General features: G+C 27.7%; 3 protein-coding genes across 5 annotated transcripts in view; all 3 read right to left on the bottom strand.

The window, feature by feature from the left end:
• Positions 1 to 4,707: 4,707 nt before the first annotated feature.
• LOC124954874 lies at positions 4,708 to 5,661 on the bottom strand. Its single transcript, XM_047508467.1, has 2 exons — positions 5,605 to 5,661; positions 4,708 to 5,345 (listed from the first exon to the last, which is right to left on the bottom strand). The coding sequence occupies exons 1-2, from the start codon at positions 5,659 to 5,661 to the stop codon at positions 4,959 to 4,961; spliced, it is 444 nt and encodes a 147-aa protein (XP_047364423.1). The 3' UTR covers positions 4,708 to 4,958.
• Positions 5,662 to 5,964: 303 nt separating this feature from the next.
• LOC124954792 (phosphatidylinositol glycan anchor biosynthesis class U protein) lies at positions 5,965 to 9,022 on the bottom strand. 2 transcript variants are annotated; one of them, XM_047508242.1, is made up of 5 exons: positions 8,061 to 9,022; positions 7,611 to 7,836; positions 7,214 to 7,416; positions 6,402 to 7,110; positions 5,965 to 6,333 (listed from the first exon to the last, which is right to left on the bottom strand). In XM_047508242.1, exons 2-5 carry the CDS (start codon positions 7,738 to 7,740, stop codon positions 6,080 to 6,082), a joined length of 1,296 nt encoding a protein of 431 aa, XP_047364198.1. In that variant the 5' UTR covers positions 7,741 to 7,836; positions 8,061 to 9,022; the 3' UTR covers positions 5,965 to 6,079. The 2 variants fall into 2 exon arrangements, with proteins under 2 accessions (XP_047364198.1, XP_047364197.1); XM_047508241.1 differs by lacking the exon at positions 8,061 to 9,022 and having other exon boundaries at positions 7,611 to 7,892.
• A 1,137-nt stretch (positions 9,023 to 10,159) lies between these two features.
• The window catches only part of LOC124954952 (disintegrin and metalloproteinase domain-containing protein 19), a 73,767-nt gene continuing 61,167 nt past the window's right edge, over positions 10,160 to 22,759 (bottom strand). The window contains exons 5-14 of one of the 2 annotated variants that reach the window (XM_047508644.1): positions 22,032 to 22,096; positions 21,724 to 21,888; positions 20,799 to 20,968; positions 20,223 to 20,414; positions 19,463 to 20,059; positions 19,140 to 19,341; positions 18,815 to 19,019; positions 18,537 to 18,666; positions 12,638 to 14,943; positions 10,160 to 12,448 (exon numbers count right to left, since the gene is read on the bottom strand). In XM_047508644.1, coding sequence (XP_047364600.1) covers positions 12,147 to 12,448; positions 12,638 to 14,943; positions 18,537 to 18,666; positions 18,815 to 19,019; positions 19,140 to 19,341; positions 19,463 to 20,059; positions 20,223 to 20,414; positions 20,799 to 20,968; positions 21,724 to 21,888; positions 22,032 to 22,096 — 4,334 coding nt within the window. In that variant the 3' untranslated portion in view covers positions 10,160 to 12,146. Of the gene's footprint in view, positions 14,944 to 18,536; positions 18,667 to 18,814; positions 19,020 to 19,139; positions 19,342 to 19,462; positions 20,060 to 20,222; positions 20,415 to 20,798; positions 20,969 to 21,723; positions 21,889 to 22,031; positions 22,097 to 22,759 lie in introns of both variants that reach the window. The other variant, XM_047508643.1, reaches the window with a different exon arrangement.

Raw genomic sequence — 22,759 nt, 5'->3', positions numbered from 1 at the left:
AATTCTTTCTTTTTATTACTGATATATTATAGAAACATTTAGTATTAAGAAAATTTGATTCTTTAATACACATACACAGAGAGAGAGAGAGAGAGAAAGAGAGAGAGAGATGGCATTCGTTAAATTATAATAATTAATAACAATATAAAAAAATAAAAGATCATTCTGTTTTCATTGTTGATCCATGTGAATCTAATTAACATTATTAGAAACGTTTCCGTTTGGTAGAATGTATAAAAAAAGTGTTTATACATCATTTTTTTCGAACTTCCCGACGTTCGAGACTAATTAAAACGGTGATTCTTTTTTATTAGCGTTGTGTGCATACGAGTAAAAATACTGAAGAATAAAAAAAAAAACACGATATGCTTGTGATGGCTGGCAGAAAAGTTGTATTTATTAAAATAATGAATATGATTGGAAAATATGTACTAATTGAATTTATTCTTACCTTTTCAATAATTCATTACAATACACGCATACATTACACATACACACAAACGCACAAACACATATACACACATATACGCAATTATTATACATATATATATATATATATATATATATATATATATATATATACATTTATATTATATATATTTTATATATACATATGTATCTATATAAAAAGATCAAATAATTGCTTTCAAGGACAAGTAACCAATTGATCTTCCGTATTAAATGTCTGCACAACCGTAAGCCGACGAAATGTTTACTTACAATTATGATATAGGTAAATTAATCGTTTAAATCAATGTCCCGTGACTAGTCTCATGACTACTATTGCGCAAACATATTTTCCTTAATAACACGTGCGATAACCGTTTCAAGGTGACAATGATCTTTTTCAAAAAAAAAAAAAAAAAAAAAAAAAAAAAAAAAAAAACCAGTTCTATCATGAGCCACGAACAAATATGGTAGACCTGGGATACTTATACGAATAATTATCGTTTCTCCTTCATCACACTTGTTACTCCCACAATCTTTCTCCTCCTTTGCTCCCCCATCCTCCCTCCATCATCCCTTCTCCCTCTCCCACCCCCCCCCAATCACCTCAACCGCCTACGCCATCACCCCCTCCCCGAAACCCCAACCAAGTAGAAATTATTCCTTTCTTAAAACTTTTTATAAGAATTCCAATGACGAGGAAAGAGAAACAAGAAAAAAAAAAAAAAAAGAAAGAAAGAGGAAAACGAAAAAAAAGAAAAAAAAAAAAAAAAGAAAAAAGCAAAACACTACCGGTAGATCACTCGAAATATATAACGAAAGATATGGCGAAATGTGCGTGTTTATTTATTTTTTTTTTTTTTTTTTTTTTTTTTTTTTTTTTTACGATACTTAGAATTAAATATAACAAAAAGGAAAATAATGAAATGAAAGGGAAATAAATATTAATCCTTTTGTATCGTTGTCAGTCGATCACGTTGTTGTTAATAATTGGTAATGTTTATGCTTTAATATCGAACAAATATGACAAGCTTTGGTTTTATGTAGATTCTACGAAAAATGTCAATTTCTAAAAAGTAAGATTAAAGAGCTACTAACTGGTATTAGTGCAATTATGTTATCGGACGTATACGACGTACGTTGGCTTCCTCGTTTTGATCCAGTACTTTCGTAGATAAATATTTAATTATCTTGCATTAATCTCTTATATGCATGTGATATGTAGACGTAAGAAAAGATGTTACTTAAACCGAGATATAAACAGACAGAGAGGGAAAAAGAGAGAGAGAGAGAGAGAGAGAGAGAGAGGGAGGGAGAGAGAGAGTTAGAAACAGATAGATAGAGAGAGAAAGAGAGAGAGAATATTAATTTTTTAAATGAAACAACTTTTGATTATTATTATTATTACTATCATCATTATTATCATCATCATCGTTATTATGGATGAGAAATAAAATAAAAGGGAAAAGAAAGAAGAGGAGAAGAGAAAATGAAAGAACGCGTTTTATTGAATTTATTGTGACGGGGGTCGGGGGGAGGAGGGTAGGAGGGAAAGAAGAAAAAGAAAAGAATGCGTTCTATTGAGTTTATGGAAAAAGAAAGAAAAAAAAATGAAGAGAGAGAGAGAGAGAAGAGAGAAAAAAGAAAAAGAAAATAGAAAAAAAAATGTTATTGAACCGAGAATTAAATACGCATTTTATGCATAAATAAATCTTATCGCGTGTATCATCGAGGTCTGTCCATAACGTATGTACACGCCTTTAATAATCGGTTATTGACTGTAATTAATAATCAGTTTATTTCTGTTAAACGATTTAAGTATTGAATATACGTTCACGAGCGTACGTAATTGGTTATAGGTGTTTGAGTGTTGAAAAGCGCGTGACTTTGTCCCATGATCATTCTGTTCCATCACTGAATTATAAAGTTTTATGCCATATCACTGATGACTATTAACAAAAGATTGCATTTCGATCGACGTATCGATCGATCAAAATTAATTTTCGCGTTAATCGATGCTGAAAATTTTTGAATTTTTTTTTTTTCCTTTTCTTTTTTTTTCCTTCATAACTCATCCGCATTATGGATTATGTTAACGATCGATAATAAATATTTTTTTCCCTTTTGTCATCGTCATTCTTATTTCTTCCTTTTGTTTTTTTAATAATTCAACAGCAATCGTTTTCATTTTTACAATTGTCCAAACTTATTCGCGTTTTATATATTAACGAATAAATATGTAAGTACATGACTAACATACGTGACTACATAAACTGATAAATATCGACTATCGAATAATTAACACAGCCATCGGTTGGCTTCTTTATGTAAATCGTATGTACATAATCACACACACTCATATATATATATATATATATTTATAAATACATATATATATATACAAATGTATATATACAATATATATATATAGATATATATATACAATATATATATATATATATATATATATATATATATATATATATATATATATATATATATATATACAAACAGACATGTACTAAATATCTTTTATTATTATCACATTATCTTGTAATAAAAAATTCACGTTATAGGTTTATCTGTCCCTCCTTTTCTCTCACCCTACCTCTCACCATCTACATATTCTTATTGTATATCCCTTATATCTCTTTATCAGATTGCATATACTGTGAATAATATAATGTTTATTATACTTCTCTAAATTTCGTTTATAATGTATATAAAGATTCCACTTTTATATATATATATATATATATATATGTGTGTGTATGTACTGTATAGATGTTTTGATTAACGATTCTCTTCTATAAAAAAGAAAAGAAAAAAAGAAAATAAATAAAATAAAAAGAAAGTGAATTAAAAAGAAATGACGGATTGGTTGTTACGATTAATAAGTTTGTTTCTTTAAATGAACGAAATGGTTTGAAGTATTTGAGACATTGAAAAAAAAAAGAAAAAAAAAAAAAAGAGAGAGACAAATAAATGCAATCGAAAAAATGTCGGAGTTAATATTGAACAATGTCTAATAGGATTAGAACAATTACATGAATTATTGCGCATCATTACGTTATCATAGTTTAATAATCGCTTACTTAGTTAACGTTATCTATTTTTTTCCATAACGATGAAATTAATAAAAAATTTCTAATCTCGATTCTTATCGAATTATACTTAAAATTATTATTTTTTTTCATATTAAATAAAAAATAAATAAATAAATAAATAAATGCAATCGTATCGACCTCTACAGCGGATATGATCCATTGTAATTGTGATATATAATAGGAAACAAAAAGAAAAAAAAAAAAAAAAAAAATAGAAAAAGAAAAGAAAAAAAGAAAAGAACAAAGTAAGGATTAATTTAATCGATAACATTATTACAGATTAATAACAAACATTGCATGTTATCGTTACAATTTTATTGTATTGTTTTGCGCTATCTTTAGTTTTTGCTTCTTACATTAATTTTATCGATTTGAAATTGATTTTCTTTTTTAAAAGGATTTATTTGTTTTAATTAGTGTCTAACATTTTTTCTCCATGCAAAAAAAAAGATCTACTCAAAGTATTACGATTATCGATATATTCATATAGATATTTACAGATATCGTAAACATATACACACATACACAAACACACACACACATATTACACATATATATATGTATATATATAAATCTGTATATATATATTGAGTTAAAATTTTCAGTATGTTGTCCAATATCATATTCAGCATTATATAAATAAATAATTTAACATAATATATAATATAATATATATATTATAATATAATATATTATATATATATATAATATATTTAATTGGATTGATTATAATATAATTTATTATATTATATTATAATATACATTATAATCTTTTATATATGCAATAAATATTATATTGTTATATATATATATATTATATAAACATAATGTCATTTTGATCAATAATATAAGAATTATTAATTTAAAAAAAAAAAATACTAGTTTTATTTATATAGAAATAAAATTTCAAATATATATGTATATATATGCCTGTCTGTGTGTGTGTGTGTGTGTGTTTCTATTTGTGGATTATATTAACTACATATATAATATATGTACTAAAATATGAAATAACAAAGTTAAATAAATTAATTTCATTTTATATCATATTATATTTTATTAATCTTTTCTTTTCTTTTCTTTTCTTCTGTTTCATTATTACCTTCAATATATCTATATCTATAAAGAATGATAATAATATTGGAGATTATATAGTAATAAAGATTTAATTTCTCTTTCTCTCTCCTTTTTGTTCTTTTCTTTGTTTTTTTTTTTTTTTTTTCTTTCTTAATCGAATTATTATCTCATTACAATCGTGCTTATTTCATTTTCGATTATCTATATAACATTGTAGCGTCATTATTTCCTTTTGTTGTCATTTACGATTAACAAAATCCTTCGTAAAACTTTTAATTTCTTCAAGATATATATATATATATATATGTGTGTGTGTACATATACCGTTTATTGTTCTTTCTTTGGCATGGTCAATCCATCGGGACTAACTGCTAGATAACACAAAATCCCTTTATTTTCAATCTTTCGTAAAGAGATATAAGCACAACCATCTGGCGTTTTTCTCGATACAATTGGTTCCAATGGACCGGCATTTGGTAGGTCCTTACATTTGCTAGATAAAAAGTTACACATTGATTCGGCCAACGATGGTATCTCGTCTGTATCAGGTGGTGGATCAAGAAAAATCCCATGCAAACGGCCACCCCGTGTCATTATCTTCAATAATTGTACATAATCGTTACGATTTTTAATTCCTTCGTCACTTTCATCTGAAATTCCGGCGAGTCGACGACTCCATTCGACGATCCTAACACGATCTGTTGTATTATTTTTCTTTTATTTTTTTTTATTTTTTTTTTTTTTTTTAATTCTACTTTTTTTTTTCTTGATAAAATACACCGAATTACATTGCATAGATATTATCTCTTTTTTTTTCTTGTTTTGTTTTTTAAACGATCCTTTAAATTTCTACTATTTTAGATTTTGCATTTTTAAGGTATAATACAATTGTTTATTCCTTTCTATTTTTATAATATAATAATTATAAAAAATGTTATTTGAGGTTACCGTGAGGTGAATTGAAGTACGCTACTCTTTGTGCGATTTCTCTTAATGCTTCCTTAAATTCTGTATTATATACCTTTGTCATATTTTATTATTGTTTAATTGATATTAACGAGAGTTTTGATATTTATTAGAAAAATAATCGTATAAAAATAAAAATTGATAGACTAATGGACATAAAATTTGTAAGTAAATGAAAACTGACAAATCGTTCTTCAATATTTAACGATAAATTATCGTTGTAGATATTGTTGGAGGAAAAACAAAGAAAAGAAAGAAAAAAAAAATATAAATATATATATTCGAAATTAATTCATTATTACAAATATAAGTAATTATTATAAGATTAATATGAAATGAATATGAAAAGAAATGAAAAATGTATTAATTATTGAACATTGTTTTCTTAATAATTTATTTATAAAACAATGCATTTTGGCCATAATCAATTTTGTTATAATGTAAAATATTATTTATATTTAACATTAATTAAAACATTGAACTCACTCTAAAAGTAATTTAGCTTTACTTCCACTGATATCTTTATTAATATTGTGTCGCGATGCAAATTCATATTTAACGCTTGCAAAAAGAATGTCTGTTAAAAGAAATATTTGTGCTACGGCAAATGCCAATGTAACGCCAAAATAAAAATTTGCATTAGCTGATCTGGCATATATCCATTGATGCCAAACGATTGGCGCAAAACCAGTACAAACCAATATAAAACAACCAATTACGAATCCTTGTTGCATATCTATAATGAAAAAGTTGAATCATTGGCAATATATAAGAATTAAAAGTTTAAAAAATGTTATAACTTACGTTGAAACAAATGCATCCAAAATGGTAACAATGATACATAAAATCCGACATCTCCTACGCATGGATATGACTTAAATATAGTCATTATGGCTAAATAGGAGAATGCCAATAATACTGGCTCACGTCGTAATCTTAAAGCTAATGGTACTATGTACAACAAACTAACATTAATTTGAAATGAAGCTATGAAAAGTGATCTGAAATGTTCAAACATTTCTGTAAGGAAGTACCAATAAAGTCCAATGTTTGGACGTAAATCTGGTACCAATAAAATAAATCCAAAAATATTCCAAATGAAAGACCAACTGCCCATAATGTAATAACAAATACCAAGTAATAATGTGAACATAGAAAGAAATGTAATAATAATAATGATAATTGTAGACTTTACATTTTTCTCTGATTTATCATTACATATGTAAATAGCAATTGGTACTAAGAGCGATATAGGATAAAGATTTTGCAATGTTAATAAAGCTATAGAAATACAACTCCAAAAAATTGAATGTTGTACCATAGCTACTAATGCTATAGAATGCAATAAATTACTAAATACTGTAGTTGTGAATCCAACACAATTTAGTATTATATATGGATTAAATAGATAGGCCATTAAAACGTACAATGCTGAATCAGTTTCTGTAAAAGTACCATTAACTTTTTCTTGTGATAATGATACATCTTCTTTTTTATTTTCTTTCTTTGAACACTGCAATAAAAATGAATGAGATAAATCATTATCAATTATAATTAACCTAACTAAATTTAAAAGTATATATATATATATATTAGATAATTTTATATACACTTACCCGACTATTGGCATAACTATTACCTACATAAGCAAGGCACAGTGATGTTATTAAATCAGCGACTACAAATAGGAGACAGAATGCCCACCATGGGAAATATCGTTGTATAATATCAAACACATAAAGACATATAGGAGTTTCATGGAATAAATCACCCGAGTAAGGATCTATACCAAAATTGTGTAGATAAACTCCTTCGGTAACTAAAAAAAAAAAAAAAAAAAGAAAGAATAAAGAAAAAAAAAATTTATCAATTATAAGGTTAAAAGAAATAAGACAATTTTATAACTAACTTATCTAGCTTGAAAATATTGATAGATTTAAAGAAGTTTGATAAATATAAAAAAAAAAAAAAGAAAAAAATTTGAATACGTAATAGTAATGACTTTAAATCAACCTCTTTTCCAAGAATTCAATGCTGTTGACACTTCTACACGTTCGCTAATGACTTTTTGATATTCAGAATTCATCAATAAAAATCTGACGGCAACCGCCAAAATAAAATTGGGTAACCATTTTGTCAACATTTTTTATAATCTTTAATCAATCATATCAGAGTTTTATACATCCTAACCCTTTTGTTCTCACTGATCCGACAATTAAATGATCAAGTAAACAGTACTCTGTGTGGGAAGACATTTACGTTTTAAGATATCTATACAATTGTCACTTTCTGCGCATGCGCGCAAAATGACGCGCGAAATATGAATGTATATATATATATATATATATATATTATGAAAAAATATGATTAACGTTAATTCTCTTAAATGAAATTTTATATAATTGTTACAATATTTAAATCTTTTGAATTTAATAAAATTATTACTAATAGATTCATACTTACCCTTTTCAATTTTACTGCATTATATAATATGAAAAATATTCTAATATTCATTTGAGGTTAGTGTAAATATATCTTTTTAAATACATTCTTAGAATAAAGAATTTATTATAACATAACTGTCACTTAAGAAATGTACACGTTGTTTTTAAATGATTATTAGGTATTTGCTGTAGTCCTTACTGAACCGTGTAATGTAATAATATGTAGGAGCTATGTATCTTTGGTATTAAATATACATACAAGCCAGACGACGATGATGCTAACGCTTGTTGTGATTACGTCATTATAATATTGTATAAATACGATGATGAAATATTAAAAGGAAAAATTATGAAATCATTGATCATGAAAAGTTTGAATGATAATCGATTATTAATATCTTAGATTTTGAATTAGCTCTAATTTATGACATGTCGTAAGAATTCAAAAATCTTATCTCTCCTTCAATAACTTCTATAATTAAGAAAGTTGGACTTTCGACATATATCAACTATGTCAAATGCACGTGATGTAAATTATTATTAATTCGTAATTTCCAATTAAAAAATAAGAATTCCCTAATTTACGCGTTGACGTGACACTGATAGCAACTTAATTAATATGACGTTTAAGTTTAACATTTAAATTAATCCTCTTACACAGTTATAATGTATATTATCGTTATTTACATTATTTCATTTTGCATTTTAACAACTTAATAAATAACGCTGAAATATATTTCAAGATCTGCCTTATTTTTTCTTTCTTTCTCTTTTTTTTTTCTCTTTTTTTTTTCTTTTTTTTTTTTTTTTTTTTTTTTTTTTTTTCCTTTTCATCGAAATAAATTCGAGCATGTGATTGTCCTTGTAAAAATAGCTGCGTACAAAATTAATATTAATTTTAATTCGAAACAAGCGGAAGCAATGATAATGTATATATATAATTATAATGAAAATTTATACATGTATATATATATATATATATATACACATACATATATATACACATATATATACATATACATACATACATATATATACATATATATATGTATATATACATATAGATACACATTTATATATATATATATATATATACATATATATACATATGTTATTTTGATATATATATATATATATATATATATATATATATATATATATATATATATCAAAATTAAGGTGCGAAAAGGATGCGTGAAATATATGAATTTGTAGGAACAGTGCGTGTTCGCGTAACTAACAATTAAGTAATATGGCGATTAATATTTAAAATGATACATTTGAAAGTCATTAAAGAGAAAAGAAAAAAAAAAATATGAATTCTATACAAAAGATCAGACTTAAATCATTTCTTTTCTAATGTTAAATGCATAAATAAATATATAAATATATATATATATATATGTGTATATATATACATATATATTTATATATCCGTTCGATAAAATCTTAGCTAAAGTAGACATTGCAATTAATCGCATTTTTCCAAATATAAAACACACATTGCCCGATGCATCATATGCTTAAATCGCAGGTATACGGGATGACCGTAACTTAAAGTTACAACGCACATCAAGCACAAAGGTACATAGTACAAAATGTTGCTTATTTTTTTACGTATTCTTATCAACATATTTACATGAATCAGTCGAATAAATATATCTTTTCGTCGTTACACAATTATATTACGTTGCACGTAATTTAATCGAAGCAAAAAATTATTTCTTCGCTTTGATCTTTCTTCTTTTTTTTTTTTTTTTGTTTTGTTCAGTTTTTCTTTTTTCCATTTTTTTTTTTTCCTTTTTCTTCCTTTTTCCTCTTTTTGGCGACAAGGACAACGACGTTACAGGCATACGAAGATCTTTTTTCTTTTTTTTTTTTCTTGAAAAAAAGAAAAAAAAAGAAAAAGAAAAAGAAAAAAAGAAAAAGAATAAAGAAGCCATCTAATACGTAATCTTTAAAAATTCTAGGCACAAGTGCAATTATGTAATTGATTTGAAGAAGTGACAACGACGTTTGACAATCAGTCCGTAAGATGATTTTCTTTTTTAAAGAACGATAAAAGAAAAGCAAAAAAAAAAAAAAAAAAAAAAAAAAAAAAAAAAATGGTCATGTATGTAATATTAAATAAAATATATTCAAATGGATGATATTTATCAATTCTCTTGATTCGTTTGATTCTTCTTCTTTCTTTTTTTTTTTTTTTTTTTTTTTTTAACAATCGCATTTACACATTGTCATGACTACGTGCATTCCCTTTTTCTCGGGGGAAAAAAATAAAAAAAAAAAACGAATAAAAACGGAAAAATATATGTAAAAAAAAAAAAAAAAAGAAAAAAAAAAGAGGAAAAAAAACGAAAAAATAAAAAACATAAACGGCGTGTTTCGTTCAAATAAACCTGTCAAACATATACAAATATTTATTAGCTACTAAAAATAATTACCGATTCTAGTATATGTATTGTACAAGTTCATTCTTTCGACACATTATATTATAACTAAATATATATTTATTAAGATAGAAAATGATAAGTTTAGTCATTTTTTTTCTTTGTTTTTCTTTTTTTTCTTCTTTGTTTTTTCTTTTTAATTTAACTTTCTCCTAACGACCTAGGACAGTGTTTTCTTTTCTTTTTTTCTTTCTCTCTCTCTCTCTCTCTCTCTCTTTTTTTTTTTTCTTTTCTTTTCTTTTCTTTTCTTTTCTTTTTCATTATCATAGTCCCCTAGTTTTCTTATATGTATGTATGTAAAACAAAAACATCATGATCTATTACAACAAATAAGAAACAATTGTACGAATAACAACATATTTTTCTTGCGTTTTTCCATTTTGTTTGTTACGTACTATTATTTTGAAAATCTAAAGTATTTGGAGTAAAATTTACGTCCATCTGTTTACATTAAGATTTTTTTTTGTTTTTTTTTTTGTTTTTTTTTTTTTTTCCTTTCAAATCGATCATCGTCGCCGATGATTTTATCTCTTTTTTTTTTTTTCTTTTTCTTTTCTTTTTTTTTTTTTTTTTTTTTTTTTTTCCATTAAGGGACTAATACATAACTTTCTTTATACATATATCACAGAATTGAATAATTTCACGTTTCAATGATTCGAAATGATTTCCCTTGTTTCGTCCTCGTGTTGTTGTAGTTTTTTCTTTTTCTTTTTGTGCCTTAATTTATTTTTGTTCGCCTTTACTTTATTTTTGTTCCTTTGTTTGTTTGTTTGTTCGTTCGTTCATTTCAATCGCAGGACTTTATAGAAGCATCATAAATACACGATCCCAGGAACGCAGAAAATATATATATATATATATATGCATAATCAATTTCAAAGAGAAATCGATCTTCTCAGCTGTTTTTCTTTTTTTCCTTTTGCTTTTTTCTTATTAACTAATTAATCAATTAATCAATTAATCAATTAATCAATTAACAATTAATGGATCCTTCGCATTCTCATGAAAGTAATCATCGATTACTGCTTTATAATAATTACTGGCATTATATACACTCGAACTTTATGGCAATAATTTCTACAAAAAATATTAGAATTTTTACCGTATCCTATTATTTACAATTTTTAATATATATATATATATATATATATATATATATATATATATATATATATATATATCATATTTCTATCTTCACTTAGGAAGATGCGTTCAAATCGAACGCCTTCATGCTAAAATATAACGCTTTTGTTCGTCGAGCATGTAATCGTTTTGAGCTTCGGAACAAAATCATTTCTTGTACTCTTTTGCAATGTGCAGTTATATATATGTGTACATATATATATATATATATGTATACACACACGCATACATACATACACACACAATGTACGTTCGTACGTCTATACGTCTGTATGTATGTACATATACATAGGTCAGAATAGAAACAATCTTCCATAATTATCGTACGCATAAGTTTCGTTAGATCGTCAATTAATCGATTTGATAGACTAGAATTTTAAAAACAAAAATAAGAAGAAGAAGAAGAAGAAGAAGAAGAAGAAGAAATAGTAGTAGTAGAAATAGAAGTTGTTACATCTTCGTCGTTTAAAAATCCGACGATCTCAATGTTTATAATTATTTATTAATGAAAATTATTTCTTTGTAGCCAAACCGTCGGATACTTTGCCAAGTGTTTTTTTATTATTAACATTAGATAAAACTCTAGTAGAATTACTGTTTTTATTAGCTTCAAATTTTTGTTGTAACGATGCTACGTTCGATTTGCTATTGGCAGCTCTTTGAACAGGATTAATCGTCGAATCCGTTATAGTCTTTGTATCCTTTTGCGAACTATGTTTCGCAGTGGTAACAGTCGTAGTGGTTGTCGTATTTGTGATGGTTGTTGTTGCACTGACATTGGTTGGTGACATTTTCGAATTATTATCTCTTGATCCTGTCGATGAAAATGATTTAATAACATTAACGTTGCCCGACGGAGACTTTTTTTTCTCCGTTAAGCTGGCAGCCTTCGATACTATGCTCAAAGGTTTCATCGGCATCGCTGGTGCTTTCGTATTTCTCGAAAACGTCGATGACTTTTGTATTGCCGTTTTAGATGCTAATATTAATTTTGGATTATTACCTAAAACGTCCGGCGATTTCGTACCATTCTGATTCGAATTCGAACAGCTCGATACCAAATCCGGACTATTTAATTTTCCTGTATCATCCTTATTTGTATTAAAAGGCACACTTTTAACAGATGACGCGTTAACAATACTCGTATTAGTCGAATCTAATTTATTATCTATTATATTGTTCTGATGCTTATTAATATTTCCATTGATTTTACTTTGTATTGGCACGTGTCTGTTCTTCGTAGTTTTTTCTAAATTATGTTTGACGATATTATTGGTGGTACCGTCGGGTGACAATTGATTGGACGATTTAGTAGAAATTATTTCAGTATTATTATGTTTGTTAGTTCTCGTAGAGGATTGGACTTTGTTAAGACCCGGTGGCGTTTTAGTTCTACTCAATTGCAATGGTTTATTACCTAGAACAACACCTTTACCTTCCTCCTTCTTTTCGATCACTCTATTGTTAGCCGATATTATAGAACTCGAACGATCGCCCGTTGTAACGAATGATTTTTCTATCGTACTCATACCAAGTTCCTTCGATATTTCTTCATTAACGTTACAATTACGAGTACTATTGCTGGCTGTTAACATCGGTGAAATCTCGTTGGTTTTTTTCTCATTCGATGTATCCTTCGTTAAACGTTCCTTGACCGATTGCGGTACGTTCAATGCACAAGGATTTAAATAACCAGAACTTGTCGTAGAACTCGACGAATTAAATTTTCCAGATGGCGAGTTAGAATATACGCTACCAGGTGATTTGTAATGATTTGAGGAATTCATATAACCACCGAGAGAACTGTTCGATCCTAAATTATCGTTTACTTTGGCAATATCGTCCTTTTCCTTTTTCTTTCGTGCCAACGTTGACGTCGAATATATCGAATCGAAATTTCTATTTGAGATTTCCGATACTATCTCGGATAAAAGGCCCATCGATTCCAAACCGGTATTCGTTAGATTGGTCGTAGGTTCAACGCGTTTAGGTGACTTGTATTCATTTTCCGTATCGTTCTTACGTACTTCGACGTTCTTTTTTGTCTTCTCCGGGATGGACTCTTCGATAACTGCATAAATATTATCGTTCGACGGTGATTCCTCCATTATCTTTGTAAGTGACGGTGCGGATACTAAATTCATGCAATCATCGTAAACATCCTCGAGTGATTTTGCAGGTTCTACTTGTTGCTGAGTTTTAACAGGTGGATTTTGATAACCAGGTAAACCAGGTATCTTAATGTCGTTACAAGTTTCTTTATCGGAAGTAACAACGGCAGTAGGTGGCCCAGGAGGAGGTGAGGTTGGTCTGATACTTGCCGGTATACTGATTGGTCTTTTAACAATAGGTGCAGCAGCTTGACGCATAGAACCAAATGTATGTATTGCCGGTCTGGATGTAACTTTAGCATCTCTCATTGATTGTGCTCGCATTACAACGTTCTTCTTTTCCGTCTCATTTATCGATACTACAGGAATAACGGGCGTTGGTATTTCAATTTCCTTTTGCGGTATCGGATTTGATATCTCCAAGTTTCTCAATATCTCTTTATCCATTACCTTATTTGCCTTGAGATGCTGATTTCTTGGCAAGGAATTTATACTTTTTTCATCCTTCTGAGATGACTGTGAATTCGATCTAGTAACGCTGGAAGTTGATCTTAACATAGACGCCAATCTGTTCAACGTACTACCCTTTTCTATTTTTTTTTGTTCTGCCTCGACAATCAAATTTGTCAAGGGAGTACTGTTCGGTCTTTGTGGTTTAGGAATAGAAAATAAAACAGGCGGTGGGGGTGCAGTTCTAGTTGGTATTTCAGGAGCCGCTCTTGTTGGCATCTTAGACGGTACAAGTTCAACGGATGTACAAGTTGTCGCTGCCAATACCGGACTACTTATCAATGGACGAGCGGTAGAGCCTGGATTCATTGGTGGCAATTTTGGTGCATTACTATTATTATCCTCAAAATTTTCCGTAGCCTCGACCGACGATTGATTTCTTATCGTATTAGTTTTCTGATTTCCCTTTATATTCGTCTTTATTGCTACGGTAGGAACGCTAGGCGGTGGCGGTGCTGATTTCGTTGGTTCAGACAATTTCGAATGATTTTGTATTGGCGTTATCGTGAACCCTTTAAATTGGCCAAAGAAGTTGTTGTTGTAACGCGCATCGACCTCCGTTTTAGGCAGGAGACTAGCGCATGCTGGATCCTGAGTGAGACCACAGTCGATCGTTTCGATGTTACGTGGCATAGGGCTAGAACGGTCGATCGTTTTTATCGACATTCCATTGTGGCACCGATTGTTCCTGAAATCGTAAGCAAATTTATAAGCGTAGGAATATTGGGATACCAAGCGTAGTAATACCGGACGATATATTCGTTTTATCATTAGATCGTCCCCCATTTTTTTTTCTTTTTTTTTTTTTTTTCGATTAAAGAATCATTTTTTATTTTATTACTTCTGACGCGTGATAATAACGTGCGCATACATTGTTGTATTATCAATTTCTTTTTTACATCGAAAATTATTTTTTAAAATCGTTAAGGATACTTTCGATGGAACAAAAAAATAAATAAATAAATAAAAGAAGAATAAAGAAAAAAAAAAATAAATAAAAAAAAAAAAAGAAAAAGAAGAACAAACAACTCATCAAAGAGATTGTTTGATCATTTGTCTCATGAATAATTATGGACGTCACGGACGAACACTATAATGCCAAGGTAAAAAAAAAAAAGCATGCATAACCAAAGTCAAATAAAGGTGTGCACAAGATATCAAGCAACTTCTTCCTCGTTAAAAGAGAATATATCGCTTCTATTTCATTTCTCTTTCGCATGCGACGATCGACCAATAACAATTATATGCAGGAAAATGTTAGTAAGAGATTAGAGTGTTAATGGCAAGCGGTTGGAAGAAGGAAACCATAAAATTTTCTTTTCTTTTTACTTTTCTTTTCTTTTCTTTTCTTTTCTTTTCTTCTAAACATCAAAGTCTTACAAACAAACATGTGTCATCTCTGTATATTCGGACAAAGTACGAAAAATTTTATTAATAATTTTAATTCGTACATATTTTAAATTAATTTCCACAAAATAACATTTTTATCGATTTATTAAAGAGATTACTTAAGGCACGAGTATGATGGTTTACATATATCTTCACGATAATGATCATGATCGAGATCGATCTAGATCTATATATATATATATATATATATATATATATATGATCTAGATCTTCTCTCCTTTTCCTCATTTTCTTTCTTTTTCTTTGATCGATTATTAACGATTATTAAATGGATTTTTCAAGATTAAAATTTTTTAATATTACAATCCAATGAAATATGTATATGTATTATATGTCATTTATATATATTTTCGAAAAGGGATATATAATATATATATATATAGCGATTAAAAACGCGATTAACCTATATAGGTAATGTTTCAAGAGACACTTAATTTATATTTGATGGTTTTTTTTTTTCAGCGCTTCTCTCAAGTCTTATTATATATATATATATATATATGTGATATGTTAAATCATCATGTAATATGCAAAGCTACTTAGAGAGAGATAGAGAGATTCATACATGCTCATGCGGTCACATAAAATATTCACGCATGCTTCCTACGTAATGTTATCGCAATACTTAAAAACAATAATGTCAATATTTGTTCTAGTTGATAAATTACATTGAAAACTTGATCGAATTTAATAAAAATGATCTATTCTATTAAATTTTCGATGGAATTTAATATACTTTCAACAAAATAATGATCATAAATAATAACTTATTGATCGTAATTTCGTTGTCTTATAACAATAAATTTTATGATAACGCATATATAAAAAATAATAATTGAAATAAAAAATATTTTAAAAATTGAAAAAACAAAAAAATTATCAAAAAAAAAAAAAAAAGAAAAGAGATTAGAATAGTTCGTTTTTCTTTCTTTCTTTCTTTCTTTTTTTTTTTCCTTTTCTTTTTTCTTTTTTCTTTTTTCGAGCGATATTACATCTAAACTCTTCTCGCTATGATTTTAGGAACCACAGTTTTTTTTTCTTTCTTTTTTCTTTTTTCTTTTTTTTTTCTTTTTTTTTTTTTTTCGAAACCAATGAAATACATCTCTAATTCTAATACTGTTATTTGATATTTTATATCAAAAGAAAAATATTAATCTCATCGTATGTTCTTTTTATTTCTTTTTCTTTTTTTTTTTCTTTCCTTTTTTTTTTCCTTTCCTTTTTTCGATTCGTAATTTCATTAAATTTAAGAATTAAATAGAATTGTATACGAAAGGAATTCGCTTAGTATATTAAAATAATATCCGATTAAATTAGTAATCTAGTTTTATCGACTTGATATCGAAATATGACAATATAAATATAGAATATATGTCAGCCAATTATGTTCGATTATATTTGCTTGTCAGTTTAATGAAATTCATTCGATTTAATAGTTAAGTGTATTTTAATTTGAATATACATACATATATACATATACATATATATATATATATATATATATATATATATATATATATATATATAAATATATATGTATATATATATATATGTATGTATATATTATAATATTATATTATAACTATTGATATATTATGGTCATACATACAGTATTAAATGAAAGATTAATTTAATATATTTTGGCATCGTATATTATTATAAATTAAGAAATTGCATATTCACCATCACCATGTCTTGTAATGCGAAGATCACAGCCCCGTGATTAGAATTGTCTGTGACTTTTGCACTAAAGCAAAACTTTTCCAAAGTCCAAGGAGAAAACAAAACGAAAAACAAAAAAAAAAAAAAAAAATACAAAAAAAAAAGAACAAAATACAAAAAGAGGACAAAAAAAAAAATAAAAAAGATACAAGCGAATACCAAAAAGGCCATCTTTTGCACGAAAACAAAATCTCATTTTACAGCCTTAAATTATTATAAACCTTTTTAAATATTATTATTATTATTATTATTATTATTATTATTATTATTATTTTTATTATTATTATTATTATTATTATTATAGATATATTTAATAGTAAGTAAATTTAAGCCCTTTAAGTTCATTACATAATCCAAAGATATTTTACCGTCATTATAAAGATGTGATCGCGTATACACGGGTATAATATGTATTTGTATTATTTATTATTGAAAAAAGAGAGAGAGAAAAAAAAAAAAAAAGAAAAAACTGACATTTAAACCTTTGGTTTAAGACTTTGGGCTGGTGCTGGTGGCGGTGGAGGTTTTTTATTATAAAAAGGCATTGGCGATTTTAAATTATCTTTTCTTTCGGGCAACATAACGGAGCTTGATTTTGGCGTGACATCGGCCATTGTTTCGCATGAATTATCATCCAAATTGTCAAACTTCAAATCCGTATTTACCGTCAAATTTTTAACATTCCTCGATTGTCTCTTTTGCAATTGTTGTATACGTTCGGCTATCCTCGAGCCCATTTCCGTACGAACCGGAACGCTTTCTTTTTCCTGAGGATTATTTCTCAGATTGATCGTTATCAATGGTTTATCTACCGTAGAATCATTTTTTCTATTAACAATCTCAACTCTACAAGGTGGTATCGATTTGTCGAAATCAATTTTATCGCTACAATTAATGGCATCCGGATTGGTCGTAGATATTAAATCTGTTTTCGTTATTTGAAGTTTCTCCTTTGATGGAAAATTATTAGTAATAACGAATATTCTCTTTGAATCCTCAGAATCACGTTGCCTGGTCGTAAAGAAACCGATAGCCTTTTCGTAGATCTCCTTACCGGCAGTGCAATTCAATTGCGGCACTCTAATATCGCGTGATGCAAAAGCATGCGTCTTACGTTTTTGTTTTAAACGGTCGACACTAAATACGTACGTAGATAATGCACCCTTTTTCCAATGCTGACCGGAATTTCTCACGTACCAAACTCCAATTGATGAGAGAGCCAACATCGGTACCACACCCAAGAAGATTATGTAAATGGCTGTTATGAAATCGTTTCTCGCTGAAATTAATGAAAAACATATATGTACTTTATAATACATATAATATGTAACCTAATCGACACATAAATACATATATATATATATCCTATTAAATGATAATGATTGAATTTACATGTACATTTATGATGTATAATAAAAAAGGCTCACCATTTGGATCTTCAGCTGGACCACTATCCTCTGAACCACCTACACCTGGTTGAGTACAATCAGGTGGTCTGAATCCATGATTACAATGACAATGACCAAGACTATTACAAACTCCATTACCACTACAATTATTAGGACATGCTTTGCCACCAGATACCGACGCTCTTAAGTCAGCGATTGGCATACATTTTTGATTGACACACATCTTAAATAAATATATATATATATATATAATTAATTATTACATAAAATAATTGTTTAAATTATATCAATTCAAAAGAAAACGTATTCATGGATAAAACTATGAATTAAGTTGATGTCATACTTTTTCAGGTGCACATTTAGCGCCATCGGGTGCCAAGCCAGGATCAACTTGATTCAATCCCAAGTCAACAATGGCCGAACGACAAGGTATTATCTTTCCACCGTTATTGATAAACGAATGACTTAATATCGCTACTGATTCCATACCAAATTCCAATCTTTCGTTCAAATGTTTGCAATGTAACATTCCGCATAATAAATTTCTACAACGTGAGAAATTAGAATTAATTTGATGTAAATAAAATTGAGATATTTAAAAAAAAAAAAGGAACATAATATAAAATCGACGTCTATGACTTTAACGTCTATGATGCTTCAACTTACTGATCGCTGCATTTTACGTAACTAGATTCTATCCTGTTATAACCGCAGTTTCCAAGTTTCGAACCTTTATTATTCATGTCGTAACATTGAGCATCTGAGGAAGCACCTGTGGGACCCCAAAGTAATTTACATTGGTCATTGTGAGTTCTGCAAGAGCCTTGATAACAGTAAGCCTTTCCCATGCTACAAGATTCCCCGTCCATCTTGAAGACATCTACCGGACAATATTCACTCTGACCGGTACAATATTCCGGCAAATCGCATTCGTGTTCAGCACTTCGGCATTCTGTGCCAGCCAATTTGGGTCGGCATGTTTTTAGGTCGCAACATTCCCCAGTAGCACAACTGGCATTGTTATATAGCATACAAGTAGTCGCGTTGCAGCAAGGATTGTCACATTTCTCTTCGAGACCGCAATCGCATTGTTCACCAGGTTCGACAAATCCATTACCGCAAATAGGACTGTCAAAAAGTTTTTGAGGCTTATTCCTAAGGCAATAATCCATACCATGCTCAAATGCTAATGCCAAATGTTCCAAGGAACAAGTTGACCAATGTGACGGACCAAAGGATCCACTTGATGGCGCCATGATACATCTTAAATAAAGGATAATAAACTTAATGCATTTTAATGTTTCAATGTATATATAGATATACATATGTATATATATATATATATATATATATATATATATATATATATATATATATATATATATGACAGAAATGTGTGAACTTTATAGGCATACACGTCACTTACTTATCCTCCGGACATAAACAATCAGCAGTATCGTGTTCCATGCCAAAGTTATGTCCCATTTCATGAGCTACTGTGGCGGCTACCAAGCCTACTACATTAGAGTGATCCATGGAAACACCGCCAGAAAATTCGTAAGTACATATCGGCCCCTTTAATGCCTTCCCAACGACACCACCTTCAAATTGTATTCGCCTAAAATCGTAAAAATTTTATAGTAAAATTTATGATCGTATATATGTGATCATATATACACACATACACATATATATATATATATATATATATATATAAACTTAATTAAATAATAAAATTAAATAAATTATAAAATAAATAAATATTTAAGAATAATTAATAATTAATAATATAAAGGAAATAATATATAAATTTTATAATAATCAAACATTTTAATCATAATATAAAAAAATTAAAATTTAAGTAATAAAAATTATTAATTTTATAACATTTAAATAATTTAAAATGCTAATATATATATATATATATATATATATATATATATATATATGTACATCATTAAAATATAAAGCACGTCTATAAGCTTTTATATAATATACTCACGTTAATAATTGTGCATTGTCGTTCGGCATATCATGTACTAATTTTTCTCTGCGATATCGTAAGAAATTCGAAAGCGTGTTGTCGCCATTCGGAGAGAGAGCTATTTCGTCAGCTTCAGACCACACTTGAACGCCCACTAATGCGACGAATATATTAAGTGGCATGAATAGCTAAAAAAAAAAAAAAAAATAATATAATATAATACAAAAATAAAAAATTATCTTGAACTTTTGATAAATTGCTGAGAAAATATTATATTTTCATTCCTATTTATTTGATCAGTATTTTTATTAATTAATAGAAAATATTTTGTAAAATAAATGGTCAGTATTCATATAGTATATATATATATATATATTTATATATGTATATATATTTATATTTATAGTATATATAGTATGATAATTAAATAATAAAAAATAAGTAAATAATAAATAAATAATTAATAAATAATCAAATCTCAGGATTTATACATTTGGATTATGTCTACGTTTATTACAAATATTAAATATCTTATTTAAAATACTGATCAATTATTTATAATATATTTATTAATATTTTACTGGAAATACTGACTATTTATTTATTTTAAATATTGATTAAAAAATATCTTAAGAAAGTATTGACCCAATAAATAGAGGTATCTCTTTTTTACTTTACTTTTTCGTTCTTCATGTTCTTTTTAAACATTGCAAGATAAACAACGATAAATATATTTTTTCGTTTATAAAAATAATCGAAAAAATCAAATTTTATTATTTCATTTTCTTAAAGAATTATTTATTTTAAGAAATCATTTAATATCTAACTGATATCTAATTAATATATATATATATATATATATATATATATATATATATATATATATCGTTATTCATTAGCAATGTATTTGATAATTATAATTATTACGATTAAATATACTAACAGCGTTAACGATATTGGCAATATTTTTACAATGATGATGAACCTTATCCAAATTCTCATCAAGTGCTATATATCCTTTCTTGTCAATGACTAAAACGAGCTCGACGTAACGTGATTGTCTATTTGCATTGTAAGGACCTCTGATAGATTCGGTTGCCCTTTTATGCTGTAAAACATGATTAATAATAATTAATGATTAATAATTACAACATTATTGTTAAATACTTCAAATTTAACTCTCTCTCTCTCTCTCTTTTTTTTTTTATTTATCGATTGTACATAACAACGCGTATCAATCATTTTTCTTACCCTTGATAATCTTTTCGTTTCACGACGTTGACGATCAAGAACGTTGTGCGGTGTTCCCTCGTAACCTGTAACAAAAAATGAACGATGAAAAGACGCATAAAAGAAAAACAAAAAAAAAAAAGAAAAAAAAAAAAAAAAAGGAAAACAACAAAAGAAGAAAAAAACCAAGAAAAAGGAAAGAAAGAAAAAGAAAAAGAAGAAAAGAAAAAAAAGAAAAAAAAGAAAAGAAATAGAAAATGAACTTTGAGATTGTTCCACGATATACATAAATATTTAGAAAAATATAAAGAGTTATAAGGACAAAGAGAACAACTAAACGATCAGGACAAAATCTTGCTCCCACATTCGTTAAAACGTTTAAGGAGAAACCAGTATTTCTTGTCGTTCCAAGCTATACTTCTTCTGTCCGCAAAAGGAGCGTCCATCGGATTCTTCCAAGGACACAGTTTCTAGAGGAAGACGAAGCACTCCTAAGGGAGTCGTCTTGATTCTGATATCTGATATAAAGAGGAGATCTATATATATATATATATATATATATATATATATATATATATATATATATATATATATATATATATACCATGCGATCAATTATTCCAAGTTGACAATGTTGTTCGCGGATTGGCTAATATAGAAATAGAAATAATTTATTATTGAGAATTATCGACGTAAAGACGTAAAGTATGATCATTGCTTCTTTGTTTCTGTTCGTTCCATTCATTTTT

Source organism: Vespa velutina, chromosome 16, assembly GCF_912470025.1.
Source record: "Vespa velutina chromosome 16, iVesVel2.1, whole genome shotgun sequence".
NCBI classification, from domain to species: Eukaryota; Metazoa; Arthropoda; class Insecta; order Hymenoptera; family Vespidae; genus Vespa; species Vespa velutina.
The sequence above is the reverse complement of the archived record's forward strand: the minus strand, read 5'-3'. Positions and strand labels throughout refer to the sequence as shown.